Source organism: Marmota monax, unplaced genomic scaffold (assembly GCF_021218885.2).
Source record: "Marmota monax isolate L192 unplaced genomic scaffold, Marmota_monax_Labrador192_F-V1.1 WCK01_AAM20220418_F8-fsc00036, whole genome shotgun sequence".
Classification (NCBI taxonomy): Eukaryota; Metazoa; Chordata; class Mammalia; order Rodentia; family Sciuridae; genus Marmota; species Marmota monax.
The window spans coordinates 406492-425413 of NW_026694491.1; the positions used below are offsets into that span (position 1 = coordinate 406492).

At 32.7% G+C, this 18922-nt stretch overlaps 1 protein-coding gene across 3 annotated transcripts in view; it reads right to left on the reverse strand.

The window, feature by feature from the left end:
- Nucleotides 1–3417: 3417 nt before the first annotated feature.
- Scyl2 (SCY1 like pseudokinase 2) overlaps nucleotides 3418–18922 on the reverse strand; it is a 61948-nt gene continuing 46443 nt past the window's right edge. For 2 of the 3 annotated variants that reach the window (XM_046419338.2, XM_046419339.2), the window contains exons 12-18: nucleotides 18719–18851; nucleotides 16133–16251; nucleotides 12252–12352; nucleotides 11502–11568; nucleotides 8213–8302; nucleotides 6571–6690; nucleotides 3418–5462 (exon numbers count right to left, since the gene is read on the reverse strand). In XM_046419338.2, coding sequence (XP_046275294.1) covers nucleotides 4818–5462; nucleotides 6571–6690; nucleotides 8213–8302; nucleotides 11502–11568; nucleotides 12252–12352; nucleotides 16133–16251; nucleotides 18719–18851 — 1275 coding nt within the window. In that variant the 3' untranslated portion in view covers nucleotides 3418–4817. The remainder of the gene's footprint in view (nucleotides 5463–6570; nucleotides 6691–8212; nucleotides 8303–11501; nucleotides 11569–12251; nucleotides 12353–16132; nucleotides 16252–18718; nucleotides 18852–18922) is intronic. The other variant, XM_046419340.2, reaches the window with a different exon arrangement.

Genomic DNA, 18922 nt, shown 5'->3' on the forward strand with positions numbered 1-18922 from the left:
AAGATAGCCTCTTCAACAAATGGTGCTGGGAAAAATGGAAATCCGTATGCAACAAAATGAAATTAAACCTCTATCTCTCACCATGCACAAAACTCAACTAAAAATGGATCAAAGACTTAGGAATAAAACCAAAGACCCTGCATCTAATAGAAGAAAAAGTAGGCCCTAATCTCCATTATGTGGGATTAGGCCCCAACTTCCTTAAGAATTAAGATCAAGAATCAATGGGATGGACTCAAACTAAAAAGTTTCTTCTCAGCAAAAGAAACAATCTTATGAGGTGAATAGAGCGCCTCCATCTTGGGAGCAGATCTTTATCCCTCACACATCAGATAGAGCACTAATCTCTAGGGTATATAAAGACTCAAAAAGCTAAGCACCAAAAAAACAAATAACCCAATCAGTAAATGGGCCAGGACCTGAACAGACACTTCTCAGAAGATGATATACAATCAATCAACAAATATATGGAAAAATATCCATCATCACTAGCAATTAGAGAAATGCAAATCAAAACCACTCTAAGACTTCGTCTCACTCCAGTCAGAATGGTAACTATTATAAAGACAAACAATAATAAGTATTGGCAAGGATGTGGGGAAAAAGATACACTCATACACTGCTGGTGGGACTGCAAATTGGTGCAGCCAATATGGAAAGCAGTATGGAGATGTTCTTGGAAAATTGGGAATGGAACCACCATTTGACCCAGCTATCCTTCTCCTCAATCTATACCCAAAGGACTTAAAAAACAGCACACTACAGGGACACAGCCACATCAATGTTTACAGCAGCACAATTCACAATAGCTAAACTGTGGAACCAACCTAGATGCCTTTCAATAGATGGATAAAAAAAACTGTGGCATATATACACAATGGACTATTACTCAGCAATAAAAAAGAATAAAATCATGGCATTTGCAAGTAAATGGATAGAGTTAGAGAAGATAATGCTAAGTGAAGTTAGCTAATCCCCAAAAAACCAAATGTCCAGTGTTTTCTTTGATATAAGGGGGCTGATTCATAGTGGGTCAGGGAGAGGGAACATAGGAGGAATAGACGAACTCTAGATAGAACAGAGGGTTTGGAGGGGAGGGGAGGGAGCATGGGGTTATAATTGACGGCGGAATGTGATGATCATTATTATCCAAAGTACATGTATGAAGACATGAATTGGTGTGAATATACTTTGTATACAACCAGAGATATGAAAAATTGTGCTCTATATGTGTTATAAGAATTGTAATGCATTCCATTGTCATGTATAAATAAAAAATTTTAAAAAATTAAATTAATTTCACCTATTTTTAATTAGAATACTGGAAATTTTTAAATTATGTATGTGGTTTACCTTAGATAGTTAATCCTCCCTGAGTGGCTGGAACAACTTAGCTACTCTGGATAGAAAAAGCTTCTAACATTCAACAGGCTCCATTTTAGTGGAAGGGCTTTTCCAACAGCACCCTCATTCAAGTTTATAAGCTTTAATTCTGTTATATAGTGGTACTGCAACCACTACTAACCCAGGTTCTCCGGTCCGGTCCTCCTCACAATTCAAAGCACCTGAGCTTTGTTTTAACTATGTAAACTCCTTTTCTGTCATCTCCTTCTCCTCCCTCTTCAACACCAATTTTTTTCCAATATAAATATATTTATAGCACCATATAAATACTGAATTTATACTTGCTACATACATCAGTTTCAACAAAACTTCTCCCAGAAAAATGCATAAAATAAAGAATGCAATGTGGTAAAGAGCACGACTTCAGATCAGGAGGAAAAAGCTAGCTTTTACTCCTGCCTCTGACCTCCTTGGGTAAGCCACATAAGTCTCAGGCCCCCTGTTTTTACATCTGGTCTGAGAGGCAGGGCTGAATTACCACAATTTAATTCAAATTATAGGTCATAAAATCCTTTTAGGAAAAAAAAAAAAAAAAACCTTGTAGAGATTAAAATTAACTTTGTAAGAAAATACTAAAAAAATAGAGTACACTACATTTATTAAAGACATTTTCTCAAACTTATGTTCCATGTATATATTTTTGTAGCAGTTGCAATATAAAATGCATGTCTTACTGCATGTTAAGAGACTGAAGCTCTGATGCAGGTAATCTCTTAAAATCCTCTATAGTTTGGATTCTTACAGATTCATTTGTTCTAAAATTATTCCAAGACCAGTAAATCACAAGTATAAAAACCACAACTTAATATGGAAAGGTTTATCAAAGCTAAAATTTATTTAGTGCATACTCTGCTTGCTATCATGTATTTTCACATATATATTTAATATGTAAAAGCAACCATGTGAGTATTTACAGGTTCAAAAAAATAAAAACACCACTCACTTCCTTGTTCAATAAAAGGAGTTATAAGCATTCAAAAAAAAAAAAAAATACACCAGACTTAGGCTTAGTCTACTTCCATTTCCTTTTATACATCTTCTACATATATTACACACTTTTAGCATTACGAGAAAAGAGAATGAAAGGCAATCTTTGCTGTAATTTTTGTCTACGGGTGCTCTTTAACTTACCAATTTTCTACTCTAAGCACAAAGGACTTAAAATATCTGCAATGATTATAAAGGGATCTAGTACTAAACTGAGCTAGTGTCAAAACAATTTCATAAAAGTGTAGCACCATTCCCTCAGTGAAAGAGCAAATTTTAGCCAGTGAGAATTACTTAAGAATGATATGTTTTTTCAGATAACAACTTTTCATTTTTAGAAGTTCAAGTCAAATAAACTGTTATATTAAGATTTCCTTCTAATTAAGAATTCAACACTGGCATCGAGTTATTTTATAAGGTTAAAAAATAATTTCCCAGGAGCTGGATGGAGTGTGGCTCAGTGGCAGAACATTTGTCTAGCGCGTGTGAGGCACTGGGTTTAATCCTTAGCGCCACATAACAAATAAAATAAAGGTATTCTGTCCATATACAACTAAAAAAAAAAAAACCTTAAAACAATAAAAATTTCCTAATAAGTCACTACTAAATTGTTACAAAGAAAAGTTCTCCTATAATCCATCTTATTCTACATGTAAACTTTTCCCAAAAGAAATATTAATATTATACTAAAAACAAGACAGCTAATTTGGTCAAGTTGTAGATGTATTTGACAAAAACATTTTTGATCTTCCAAGTGTTTTTCATTTCTTGGCTAAGTTTCTTTAGCAATCTTATCAATCCTTCCAAATTCATGCTACAAAGTATTTAGCTTCAAAAACCAGACATGAAAGCTGACTTATTTTTTTAAGTGCCCTCTGAACTGAACACTATTATTAATATTAAGCAATATTAATGTCATCACATTTTGTAGTCAAGTACCGCATATTAAATATATTGTGTGTACGTATATGTGTGTGTTTTTCAACAAATATTTAATTCCAATGAATAAACATAGTACCAGCACACTAAACTTCATATGATTTATTTTAAATGATTGCTGGCTCCAGATAATTAAAAACCACAAACTGTATGGCAGCAACTATAATACATACACAGTTCTTTAAAAGTTTTAAAGTTATCACATAACGGTGAAATATAATTTTTAAAAATACAAATGACATTTATAGCATAAGGCTCTGTGGTTGAAAAATCAGCAAATTACAGAAAAACATCAGAGAAAGATTTTGAAAAATAAAATGTTTCCTGTTAGGAGAATTTATTCTTTGCTTTCTAAAAATGGCTGATTATGAACATTACAATGTACAAACAAAAAGTTCCTGGAATCCCTAGAAAAGAAAGAATTAATAGTAACAACTTATGAGTTCAGATTATCATGGCAACTGAAAATTAATCTGTGGGTAGCCAGAACATATAACTGCTCGTTTTTAAAGAAGTTTATTACATTTAAAACAATACAGAAGAAATCTCAAAAGTTTACTCATTAAATATAGTTTAATTCTTACAAATTTCTTTTTGAAAATGTGATTCACATATGCTACAACCTCAGAAGTTGAAACCTCAGAATCGGAAACAAAATATAAAGGCAGTAGTCAGGGAAATCACATCAGAGTGCTTTGTCAAATATCAGTACAAATCAGTTCATACCTCTTCTGTGATACAGTAGGGGGAAAAAAGGATTCTAAATATATCCAAGTAAATGCAGAAAAATACATTGCTATTTCAGGCAGATCATGCTAAAATATAATTCACAATGATTAGTTTGCATTTGAGATAGTTGTTAATGATGCTTTTAAACCAATGAAATCAAATTAAATTTTGCAGTATTTTTCAGACTTTTGTACTCAACATTAGTTCATCAAAAAAGCTTAAATAAGATTGAAAAAAGCAAATGACCTGATCCTTCTTTTTATGCTTATCATTTTCTCAAACTAAATGCAAACAAATCAATATAGCATCAAGATTTTTCACATACTAAAATGTAGACTAATGACTTGTGAAGGTAGACTGTACCACACAGTATGTAATAGGTGAGCCTGCAGTTACCATCAACTCAATTTTTTAATAACATCAAAATTTACAAGCCAAAATAAACATTTGATTTAAAAATTCTGCTATTCAAGATAACTCAGTTGTCCTTTTTCTCTTTGAGATTGGTAAGGATTGGGTCTCTAAAAACCTGAAGAGTTGTTTGTAAGAGGGAAAAAATCCTCAATGCTTTAAAAAACTCAACTGGTTAGGAGTCCATACAATTACTATGCTGGCTGGCATGAAAACATGTGTTTTCTGTCACAGAACCATTCACTTTCCCATAGAAGCAGTTTCTTCAAGCCATCTATACAGAGATGTAAATCAGCTTACCCATGATTAAAACAGAAATAATCCTTGAAAAATAGGAGTAAGAAACCTCACCCAAAAAGATCTTTTAAATCATTGCTAGCTGAACTGCTACTGGTCATAGTAGTTGGTGGCTGTGCAAAATTCTGTGGGCTAAAGAAAGGATTACCCTGCATACCAAAGGCAGATTGTCCCATCATATTCACTTGTGTTCCCATTACTGAACTGCCCATAACTGGAGAACCTTGAGGAGGTACGAACTGATTAAGCCACTGATTTGGTTTCTGTTGTGACAGTTGGTTCATGCTAACTTTTGGTTTCTGGGGGCCAAAGAGATTATTAAGGGCAGACATATCTGTGGGTCTTTGTTGAGTCTGCTTCACACCAGCAGGAGGAACACTCAAAGCACTGAAGTTTGGCAAAGTAGAAGGTGCTCCCAGAGTCATTTTGGTCACTCCAGGTGTGCTTGTACTACTGAAGAAGTTCTGGTTTGTATTAACTGGCATGTTGAATCCTGAAGTCTGAAACCCCATGTTTGCATTTAGGCCATTTGTCAAATTTCTCTTTGTATTATCAATTGGTGTAGAAAACATCATACCAAGGCCCGAAGAAGGAACAGAAGTGAAGGTGCTCGAAGTAGAAAGTTTAGGGGTACTAACAGAAAGGCTTGTCAATGATGACATATTATCCATCAATGTGTCTGTCAAGTCCTTAGTCTGAAAAATATGAGGGAATCACTTTTATCTCCAAGAAATCCAAATTAATTTATAATTGGCAAATATGTGACAAATTAAATTATAAAGAACAAAATTAAAATTAATCTCAAGGGTCTACACCAAGTCAGCAAACTACAGCCTGTAAGACAAATAAAGCCTGCCACCTAAACTTTAAACTCCAATTAAGTGATATATTATCTCTGCAAAGTAAAAATGCATTCTTCTCAATAAACTGATATTACAAAAAAGAATACTATTTTTATATTTTTAATTTCATCAGAATTTCATGGGAATGTGTTCCCTCCATTCTTAATAATTACCTTATAAGATATTCTTAATTTTGCCTCTCCACCTATAAAGAATTTTTTCTCAGAGGAAGAACTTACAATTAAGAAAGCTTTTAAATACAATTACTTCTTAAAATAGTAAGATATGTAAACACTCTCTCTACAAACAGAGTTTTATTCACTGCCATAGCACCAGCATCCAAAACAATATCTGGAACATAGTAGGAAGTAAATACTGGTCAGGTGACACAGATACATTTTCCAAAAATGTAAAAAAAACTAATAAACTATAAGTGAAAACCAAAAATATAAAACTATTTTTAATTCAAAAATACATAAGCACAGAGCTGGAGTTGTGGCTCAGTGGTAGAGCATTTGCGTAGCATGTGTGAGGCCCTGGGTTCAATTCTCAGCACCACATATAAATAAATGAATAAAATAAAGGTCCATCAATGTCTAAAATAAATAAATATGTATGTATATGTATATGTGTGTGTGTATATATATATATATATATATATAAAATACATAAGAGCATGAATATATTAATAATACTCTTGATCATTTCAAAGAACTATGAGACCTAACTTTTTTTAAAACCTCACCTATTCATTCAGCTTCCTCTTTACTGATAGTAAGCACTATCATGAAACACTGTACGTTAGGCAAGTTATGAAGGAACTGCTAGAAAAGCCTTTATGCTCATACTTTTTTTTAGAAACAACCAATTAAATTATTCTTTGAAATACATCTTTTACAAATAATAGTAGGCTAGTTTCTACTCACTAGTAGTATAATTTATGCAAAAGAAATTAACTGACCTGTTTGACTGGAGCAACTGGTTTGTGTACTTGGGGTTTAAGAGGCTGCTGGCTTTTCAACTTCTGTGCCTGCTCCTGTTCTTTTGCTAATTTTTGCTTTTCTTCAAGTGTAAGTGATGCCTTCAAATAAAAGAGAGCAAAAAATCAATTGGCAACTCCATAAATCCATTTATAAAACAAAATATTTCTTCTTTAGCTTTAGGCAGAAATTCACAGAGTCTATGCTAAAATATTTCTAGTATGAAAACAGCTATCATTTTAAAATCGTTTATTAGAAATATCTTGTTCTAGTCAATGAGAATATGATTAAGTTATTTCATTCTGCAATTGAGAGGTCTTGTTCAATTCTAACTAGTTCACTCAAAAAAAATTTTAGAAACTTACCAAAAAGCCTAGGAAAAACTAAATAAATACATTCTTACTCTACCAACAGCTGCATCAAGATCTGAAATCTTTTTCTTTTATTAACAACCTTGCTACCCCTTAAGGTCATACAATATATTCTCTTATAATTTTACAAACTATTATGCCCAGTAGTCCATTTATATGTACAGGTACTCATATTTGGTGAATGAAGAGAAGAACAACAGCAGAGGTCAAAAAGTGACTTAGGTATTTTTTTTATATTGGTGTAACTAAAATTTCAATAGAAAAGTATCATTGTAGAGTTTACTATTTAAAATTAGAGAAAGAACAAACTTTAATAGGAAACAGAAGAAAAAAATCTACTCAGATTTTTAATTCACTATGAGATGGAATCAAATCTATTTTGGAAATTATCTTTCAAATAGCATTGGCTCACCACTAATAAGTCATACTGAGATCATATATTCCTGACAGAATAAACCAAGAGGGGTGTATACTCCAACATTTCTGTGGTATTCTTGCCAAAAATGAATAAATGTTGACTAATTATGAGAAAATAATGGCATACACAAATTGAAGACCATACTACCAAATAACTGACTGGTACTCTTCAAAAAATGTTAAGGTAGGGGCTGGGGTTGTGGTTCAGTGGTAGAGCATTTGCCTAGCATGTGTGAGGCACTGGGTTCAATTCTTAGCACTGCATATAAATAAATGAATAAAATAAAGGTCCATCAACAACTAAAAAAATATAAAAAATAATCTTTTTAAAAAAGACCAAAGTAAAAGTCTATAATGAACCATAAAAGTTAAAGTTGTTACTACAGAATGAAAGGGAAGAAGAGAGGTGAAGTTGTTGGGCTAAAAAAAAAGAAACAAAGAAAGAAAAGAAAAAGTTTAGAACTCAAATTGGTGGGATATAGTGAAGAGAGAAATTAAATAACTGAAGAACAACAATTAGGGAGAGCCCAAGGTAGATAGACAGCATCAATCTGAAGTGACTGCCATCAACATAGGAAACACAGAGTGAGAAAAGACAGGCAATCTAGAAATGCTACCATGTGGGAGGTCGAGTAATAAAGGAAGCCAAAAATCTTAAGCTACATGGGGTAGGTCATGTTCCAACGATGAAGATATTTCATGAAGATAATACAAAAAGATAATTACAAAATGTTTCTTATTAAGATGCTAAATAGTGTTCCCTAATAAAAACCCATGGTTTACAGGAAATCCTTCAATATAAATATGAGTGCTAAAAAAGAGTAAAGAAACTCACTCTTTTATGTCTATTTTGTAACCCATCTTCTTTACTTTCTGATTCACAAGTCAGAAGATCTGTTCCAATGTTGTTAAAAACCTTGTCAATCTAGTGAAACAGAAAAATTCCATCATTCAAAGAGAATCCAATAAAAATGTGATTTTATCAGGGAGGAAATAAAAAAATACTTAGAGTAAATGAGAACACTGATACAATATATCAAAATCTCTGGGACACTATGAAGGCAGTGCTTAGAGGAAAGTTCATTGCAGTGAGCTCATACATTAAAAGAATAAAAAGTCAACAAATAAATGAGCTAACATTACATCTCAAAGCCCTAGAAAAAGAAGAACAAATCAACACCAAAAGAAGAAGACAGGAAATAATTAAAATCACAGCTGAAATCAATGAAATTGAAACAAAAGAAACAATTCAGAAAATTGGTAAAACGAAAAGTTGGTTCTTTGAAAAAATAAATGAAATTGATAAACCCTTAGCTACACTGACAAAGAGAAAGAAAACTAAATTACTAAAATTTGTGATGAAAAAGGAAATATCATGATGGACACTAATAAAATATAGAAGATAATTGGAAACTATTTTAAAAATTTATACTCCAATAAAATAGAAAATCTCAAAGACATCAACAAACTTCTAGAGAAATATGACCTACCCAAACTAAGTCAGAAGGACATACACAATTTAAGCAGATCAATTTCAAGCAATGAAATAGAAGACGCCATCAAAAGCCTACCAACCAAGCAAAGCCCAGAACCAGATGGGCAGAGTTCTCAGCAGAGTTCTATAAGATCTTCAAAGAATTAATACCAATACTCTTCAAATTATTCCATGAAATAGAAAAAGAGGGAGCCCTTCCAAACTCATTCTGTGAGGCTAGTATCATCCTGACACCAAAACCTGACAGACACTACTCAATGAAAGAAAACTTCAGACCAATATCCCTGATGAAGACGCAAAAATTCTTAATAAAATTCTGGCAAATCGCATTCAAAAACTTATTAAAAAGATAATGCACCATGATCAAGTGAGTTTCACTCCAGGGACACAAAGCTGGTTCAACATACAGAAATCAATAAACATAATAAACCACATCAACAGACTTAAAGATAAGAGTCATATGATTATCTCAATAGATGCAGAAAAAGCACTGACAAAATATAGCACCTCTTCATGTTCAAAACACCACAAAAACTAGGGATAGTAGGACCATACCTCAATACTCTAAATGTTATGCATGCATGCTGGGGTTGTGGCTCATCGGAGAGCACTTGCCTAGCACATGTGAGGCACTGGGTTTGATACTCAGCACCACATAAAATAAATAAAATAAAGATATTATGTCCATTTATAACTTTAAAAAAAGAGTTTATTAAACAAAAAAGAAATTTAAAAGCTATGTATGCTAAACACAAGACAAACATCATTCTAAATGGAGAAAAATTGAGAGCATTCCCTCTAAAAACTAGAACAAGACAAGAATGCCCTATTTCACCACTTCTACTCAATATAGTCCTTGGAACTCTATTCAGAGCAATCAGAAATTAAAGGGATACAAACTGGAAAAGAGCTCAAACTATCACTATTTGCTGAGGACATGATTCTATATCTAAAAGAGCCAAAAAATTCCACCAGAAAAACGTCTAGAACTAATAAATAAATTAGTAAAGTAGCAGGATATAAAATCAACACCCATAAATCAAATGCATTTCTATACATAAGTGATGAATTCAATGTGAAAAAAAATTAGGAAACTACCCTATTCACAATAGCCTCAAAAAAAAAAAAAAAAACTTGGGAATCAATCTAACAATAGAGGTGAAGGGTTAGGGTTGTGGCTCAGTGGTAGAGTGCTTGCCTAATATGTGTGAGGCACTGGGTTCAATTCTCAGCACCACATATAAATAAATAAAAACTGACAACTAAAAAAGAAAAAAAGAGGTGAAAGACCTCTACAATGAAAAGTACAGAACACTAAAGAAAAAAACTGAAGAAGACCTTAGAAGATGGAAAGATCTCCCATGTTCTTGGATAGACAGAATTAATATTGTCAACATGGCCATCCTACCAAAAGCACTATACAAAATTAATGCAATTTCCATTAAGTTTCTGAAGATGTTCTTCATAGAAAAAGAGAAAGCAGTCATGAAATTCATTTGGAAAAATAAGAGAAACAAAATACCAAAGCAACCCTTAGCAAGAAGAACAAAGCAGGAGGCATCATAATACCAGACCTTAAACTATAATACATAGCAACAGGAACAAAAACAGCATGGCACTGGTCCCAAAACAGACATGTAGTCCAATGGTATAAAATAGAAGACATAGAGACAAACCCACATAAATACAGTTATCTCATATTAGACAAAGGTGCCAAAATATACATTGGGGAAAAGATAGCCTCTTCAACAGATGGTGCTGGGAAAAGTGGAAATCCATATGTAGCAAAATGAAATTAAACCTCTCACCCTGCACAAAACCAACTCAAAGTGTATCAAAGATTGAGGCACTAGAACAGAGACCCTGCACTTAATAGAAGGAAAAGGAGGCCCAAATCTTCATCATGTCAGCTTAGGTACTGACTTCCTGAATAAAACTGTTGGCACAAGAAGTAAAATCAAGAATCAATACATAGAATGGATTCAAATTAAAAAGCTTCTTCTCAGCAAAGGAAACAATCAATAACATAAAGAGAGAGCCTACAGAATAGGAAAAAATCTTTAACCACATGCACCTCTGATACAGAACTAATAAAAACTGGCACCATGTATAGCCAGAGGAATGAGAAGTTATGTTCCATTTGTGTTTAATGTATCAAAATGCATACTACTGTCATGTATAACTAAGTAGAACAAGTTGTTTTAAATTTTTTTTAAATTGATACATACAAACCTTATAAAATAATATTCAAGATGGAGACAAAGATTAGTTTCAAAACTAAAACACCTTACCTAAGATTTGTCAAGAAGCCACCTCACATAAGACTCAGCCTCTCATTTTATTCCATGTTAAGATAACCATTCAAGTTCATTTCTTTTAGAGTTAAGTTCAAAACATAGACTTTTGTTATAAAGATTACTATAGTCTCAAAATAAACAATACTACTGTGTGTATGTGTGTGTGTAAGTAAACTTTAAAATTACAAAAAAAAATACGTTCCTTGGTTTATGGGTATTATACAAATTAAATGCTTTCACTCTGTTAAAAAAAAAAAAGTGACTTTATTGCTTAAAAGGCTCCTAAATAAAGCACACCATTAAGTACTTTCTGCAAAAATTAAATATCTTACCTGATTCCCAACATTTGTAACTTTTATCTCCTCAGAAGCATTCATTGAATTTCCTATGTCCAAAGATCTATAGAAGAGATGAATTATAACAAAGCAATAAAAACAAATGCATATTTTAAAATACACATCCTAAAAACTGTTTGCCTTCAGAATTTATTAGAATCCAAATAAATTGCAACATCATTCTTTAGAGAGAGTATAATATTGTCCATTGTTTTCTACTAATAATATCTGCTTGTTCAAAAAAATAACTTTTGCCATCATTATCCAAAGAACATGTATGAAGACACAAATTGGTGTGAATATACTTTGTATACAATCAGAGAGATGAAAAATTTGAGCTCTATATGTGTAATATGAATTATAATGCATTCCGCTGTCATATATAAATAAAAACAATTTAATAAAAAAAATTTGTTTAAAAGTCCTTTTTAAAAACAACATTTGAGATAAGGTGTTTAATAACCTACGATTACGAGTCCAATGGCTAAAACTGACAAAATTCTATTTCTGAGAAAATCCCTTATGTAGAGAAAACGCTACGATTAAAGTATATTACATTTTTGTACTCAGAAGTCAGATTTTTCAACATCCTATTTTATCTCAATTCAACTTAAGATGTCAGAAAATTTTTAAATATGGTCAAATTTAAATCCAGCAATTTTTCTATTCCATATTCTAAAATATCAATCATGAGGTAATTTTTATCTCACTACTGGACAATGTGCAATTCATTTACAACCTACTTACTTCTGCTGTTCTTGCATTATATGAAGTTGCTCCAGTTTAGTTTTATGTTCAGACTCCAATCTACTAAGCATCTCTTTTATGACGGAAATGAAAGAATTGAACTGGTATAATAAGAAATTGATATGATTATAAAATTTCAAGTTTGCAGTAATCAATTAAGGTAAATAAGCTAATCACAATTGTGTATTTTTCCAGTGGCTCACAACAAGCATAGTACATTTAAACTCAGCATATCACAGAAAGTTTTTACAACCTTTATATGGTGGTGACATGATAGCTGATGAGGCTTTTAAGTTCAAGAAAACATGTTTCAATGAGTTATATATGTATACTGAGTTGTCAGACAGCTATTATTTCAGGATTTTTTTTTTTTTTCTGGCACTGAGAACTGAACCCAGGGCCTCACACATGCTAAGTAATACTCTACTGCTAAGTTTTCAAAGGTTTTACATAAGTTTACCCCAGCAGTTATACATTGATAAGTTGTCCTATCTGGACAACTCAATTCATTTAATAATATATAAAAAACTTCTGTTTAAACAAATTGTTAGAAAAATGACAAATTTGGCTAGAATGAACACTGTTTTTTGAAAATTTAGCAGAAATATTAAATCAACACAATTCATCTTTCAAATAATTAACATTCATAAATATGCCTAATACTACATCTTTTTTTTTTTTGGTTAAACTTTGGTTAATGGTCCATGATTCTTATAGTACCTCTAGATCATCTTAAACAAATTATTCTAATGACACCATAAGTTACAGGAAGACTCTTTTCATCTTATCATGAGAATTACAAAAAGTATATTGCTTCAACCATTTATTATGACTTTCTGATTCGTTTTTTAAAAACCTTCACTGAAGTATATTAATAGAAAAATCTGTGTGTGTGTATATACACAGCTCAAAAAATTCACAAACTGAACATGCCCATCAAAACCAGTAGCCTGATATAGAAACAAAACATTGTCAGCACCCCAGAAGCTTTCTTCTAACCTCTTCTAGTCATTTCCCACTCCCAACCCCTACAGATAAGCACTATTTTGACTTCCAGCTATGTAAACTGTTTTTGTACTTTATATAAATAGAATCATCTGTTTCATTTACTTTATGTTTGTGAGATTCATTCATATTGTTGCGTGTAGTTTGTGCAAAGAAGAGTTAACATGATAGGCCTGAACAGCTATTTTTAGGTCTGCTTACCAAGTCAGCCTCTGGCTGGTAACTGGAACTTAGATTTCAAGATGGATTCCATTATTAACTGATAAGAGTGGTTCCCTACACTTAAACTGCTTCTACAAAGAATTTATGACATGCTGAACACCTGCTTTCCTTTTGGGAGTCTGGATTTGAGAACATGCCAAGCAGAGGATACTACATGATCAGCTCTCAATAAAAACTTTGGGTACTGAGTCTCCAGTGAGATTCCCTAGGTGATAAAATTTCATTTTGTCACAACTCATTATTAGGCAAACTGAGAGCATCCTATGTGATTTCACTAGGAAAGACCTCTAGAAGTTTGTGCCAACTTTCTTCCAGACTGGGCCCTATGAATCTTTCCCCTTTCCCAATTTTGCTTTATATCCTTTCACCACAATAAACAGGAACTATAAGTATACCTATACATGGGTCCCAATGAGCCATCCAATCTGTCCAGGGGGTTGGGGGGTCTTAGAAGCTTTCCATAAACACATCATAGATTGTTCAGTGTGTCTGAAGTTTTTTTTTTTTTAATAACTTTGTTTATTTTTATGTGGTGCTGAGGATCGAACCCAAGGCCTCGCACATGGTAGGCAAATGCTCTACCACTGAGCCACAACCCAGCCCTCTGCAGTTTTTTAATCAAATGTTAAAAATGTCTTTTTACTAAGTTCCTTTATCTTTTTTCGCTTAAAGTATAGTATACTTAAATTATTTTAAATCACAACCATCAGAACATGAATTAGGAACCCTGACCATGAATTGGAAAGCAGATCATATCTCTGCTAACCTACTGTAAAGCACCAGAAAGATATGATCCAAAGTATTTCTGAAGATGAAAATAGGCCCTAAAAAAGAAATCATAAAGCTGAAGAAAACATAAGATTTCAAATGGAATCATACATCCTAAAATAAGCATTTGGAAATATATTAAAACATCCTAAATCAGAATTATGAGAACTACAAACAGAAATTACAAAACAGATGAAAGGGCATATTATCCTATTCCTCTTTAGTATTCAATGTCTCCTATTTTGCCAACCCTAAACCCAATCTTGCCACCCAAGATAAAGTATCAAATCTAGGAACAAACTTTCAAAGGCTTATCCTATTCCTTCAAACAGAATGTTAAATCCTTCACAAGTTTCTCTACCTCAAAACTGCTCACTCAGTACTCTCCACACTGCCAAAAAATCTCGTTTTATTTTGAAACTTTCTGCTTCCTTCATTGCAATAAATCACTTTTGAGTCCTTCTTTCTAAATCTGCCCTGCCTATCCATCTCTGATATTCTCAAGTTAAACAGTAACTCTTCTCATACTTCTCCATTATACTTCATTAAACACCATTTCCACTGTAAACAAAAAATGTCCTGTTGTGACTTTACATCTCAAGTTTTCTCTCAATCTGGTTTTTGGTTTTGGCACTGCACTAAGGGTTGGGGTTACAATGAATAATAAACCATAATAACCAGACTTTGAAGAAGAGTTTAACTCTTCAGGAAGAGTCAGAGTAACCATAGCTATGGTAACTGTATCAAGAGGTATATAGAGAGAATTCTATAATAATTTTTGAACATACATTATACTTTTGCCCAAATACATACATTTTGAAAGTTCAAATACCTAAATCAGACTAGCATTTAAAGGCTACCCATTTTAGTCTTACTTTATCTTATCCTATTTTCTCCTACATATCAAATTGAATTACTTCTTCTCTGTAGCAGATAAGCTCTTTAATATGGTTCCCAATTATCTCCTTCTACTGCTTTTTATGGCCTTGTGTAATCTCATATCTTTAGAGTTTAAGCAAGACGGGTGACTTCCTTCTAGGCCAAACTCTCTTGTTGGCTTTCATGACACAACCTGCCATGGTAGAGAAGCCAACGTGGCCTAGAACCAACAGTGGCATACAATTATCACCCAGCTAGGACTAAGACCCTCAGTCCAACTGCCAAAAGGAACTGAATCCTGCCACAAACCATGTAAATGCACTTAGAAGTAGATTATCCACCAGATGGGCCTTCAAGTGAGCCCTAAGTCCTTGACTCAGCACTATGAGAAATTCTGAGTAGAGACTCCAACTAAGCCAAGCCCTGGCTTTTAATCCATAGAAACTGTGAGATAATGTGATTTTCTTTAAAACACTAAATTTAGCCAGGCACAGGTGGTCAATGCCTGTAATCCTAGCTATTTGGGAGTCTGATGCAGGAGGATGGCAAGTCCAAGGACAGCACAGGCAATTTTCTGACAGTAGCTCAGTGGTAGAGTGCTTGCCTAGCACATACAAGGCCAAGGTACAACATAAAACAAACAAACCCACAACCAAAAATATGGAGGAAAAAAAAAAAACAATAAATTTGCAATGACATTATATAGCAATAAATAACAAATATAATCTCCAACACATTGCTTGAGTTTGTTCTTTATTCATGTTAGTTTCTCAGCCTGGATCTAAAGTAGTTACAACACTACTCATCTTTCAACATTCTGCTCATTTATCAGTTCCCAAATATTTATATTTATCTATCTTCCCTTCCTACCCATAAACTTTCTTCATCTAACTCTGCCATATTTTTCCTTGTTTCATCAATTTTTACATGTAATATACTTACATAGTTATACAACATATATAATCCCAAGAAAACAATAAACTGAATAAACACAAAAATATTCCTACCTGATTAAGATTGAGATTGTTTTCAATACTCAGAGGAATGAGATGTGGCAACACTTTTCCAGCCAGCTGCTCTTTGGTGATTCCCAGCTTCTTATGAGTAAAAGTACATTTGTAAATACCTGATAGAAAAGAATGTAACTAATTTTATAAGTTAAAGTGTTAATAAGTTAATAGTAATCATTCAAACAGCATGTCTGTATGAAATTTTTTGGTAATTGGTATAGTACAAATTTTTCCCAGTCAGAACCTCAGAATGAGGATGCTCTTACATATGAATCAGAATAATTTCAGCCTTATCATCAATACAGATTTAAATAGTATGGCATATTCATCCTATGCTCTTTTGTGCATGTAACAATAGCATATTAAAAGCTTAATCAGGGCTAGGGTTGTGGCTCAGCGGTAGAGCGCTCTCCTGGCATGTGTGAGGCCCTGGATTCAATCCTCAACACCACATATAAATAAATAAAATAAAGGTAATGCGTCCACCTACAACAACAACAAATATTTAAAAAAAAAAAAAAAAAGCTTAATCAGATCCAGGTTCAGTTCTCACAGTAAAGCAGTAAGGTTACAGAATACTCCTCTGTTCATAAAACATCTATTTCAGACTTCACATCTACACTTAAGGCATCTATTTCAAAGTGTTTAAGTATATGTACATTACATGTATTCACTTTTTATCAAATAAAATTCAACATGTTTGAAACTTAAAAATTTAACCCCACTATCATTCCCTACTGTCTCACCTATTTATTTGACCTTCAAGACCACACTTGTTATACCCATTCCAGTTTTCTGGTTGTAAATTGTACATTTGCTCCTAATTCTCTGAATACCTTTGTGTTATTAAGTGTTCTATATATAATCCAAAGCTTTATCTGCCCTATCTGCTATTATTGTTAATATACACATAGCTCATATACGCAAACAATACTTTTATTAAGCATCTATTAACTATTTACTAGACACTATGTTCATTATATGCTCATTATATCTCTTTGTTTCACTGAATTCTTATAAAAATCCTACAATGATGTTATTTTTATCCTTATTTAATAACTGAAGAAACTTTTCAAGATCACCCCAGGAACCAGGAACCAAGAGAACTCAGATTAGAATCAGAGCCCCTTTCTACTATGCAAAACTCTTGCTCAAAATGAACTTCTTTGAGCAAAAAAAAAGATTCATACCATAACCCAAGAGTTCTATATCCACAGAGATCTATAATAAATATTTGTTAATAATTTCTAAAAATATTCACTAAGTTGCACATTATAGTAAGTGTTAAGGTACCTAAATAAGTAGTATAGTGTCTCTTAAAAATAAAAAATCTCAAATTTAATAAAAGATTTTTTTTTGCTTCTATAGTTATGTCTGTTTCTATTATAAGAGGATGTTCTTAAACATTTGCTCTGACATTTCCATATTATATTTTCACAGCTTTAACTATATATAATTTCAGAGTTTTTGGACAGAGTAATTTGCCAATAGAATAAAATGTGCTTTAAAACTAATATGCTTAATCAACAAATCACTTAGCAATAAAACATAATGGTTAAGATTCAAATGTATATAAATTTTAAAAATCAGCTTTACTACTCCCCAGCTGTATGATCTTGAATAACAACCTATCTGAGCCTTAGTTTCATTGTTATAAAAAATAATAATAATAGCTATCTCATTGTATTTGGGGGAGGATAAAATAAGGCAGAAAAAATACTTTGCCTCTTAGAAGACTGTTATCAGAATTTCAACTTTGTCTCTCTTACTGTGTACCATTTTATGGGGAAAACTATATGCTATCATGATATTTGCAAAGTTAGGACTCCCAAACATCTTATCCTTTATAAATGTGAAGATTCTAATGCCCTACCTACAGTGACACTGCCACATCAATGTTTATAGCACTCAATTCACAGTAGCTAAACTATAGAACTAACCTAGGCGATCTTCAACAGATAAATGAATAAAGAAACTGTGGTACATATACACAATGGAATATTACTCAGCCTTAAAGAACAATGAAATGGTGGCATCTGCCGGTAAATGGGTGGAACTGGAGAATATTATGCTAAGTAAAATGAGCCAATCCCAAAGAACCAAAGGCCAAGTGTTTTCTCTGATATTCGGACGCTAATTCACAATAGGGGGTGGGAGAGAATAGAGGTATTTTGCACTAGACAGAGGGGAGTAAAGGGAGGGGAGGGGACATGGGGAAGGAATTGGGTAGAATGAATTAGACATTATTAACCTATGTGCATATATGATTACATGACCTGCGTAACTCTATACTATGTACAACCAGAATGAGAAGTTATACTCCATGATATATGATGTGTCAAAATGTATTCTACTGTTATGTATAACTAATTAGAATAAAAAATATTTTTAAAAAAGACTCTAATGCTTTTACTAAAATCAACACAAAGAGCAAAGTTATATTACAATATTTATCCCATCATATTTCAATTACTGATTGCTATAATAATGAAAAGCGAGTACAATGGTTTTATAAAATGGAAAATTTACTTGCATAACTATAAAATAATAAAGTAGAATAAAATGACTTTAAGTTTCAGGTACCTAAAATTCCCATGAGGACTGCAGGTTCCTTGGATGGAATTTGTTGTAAGAAGGGTAGTATATCGTCAAGTACAAACCACTTATCCAAGTATTCCAAAATCTTTCCTAAGCACACTAAGGAATTCACACGAACCTATTAAAATGAATTGCATTATCCATGTAAAGTCTATGTAACATAGAACAAAATATTTAGTGTAAATTTCA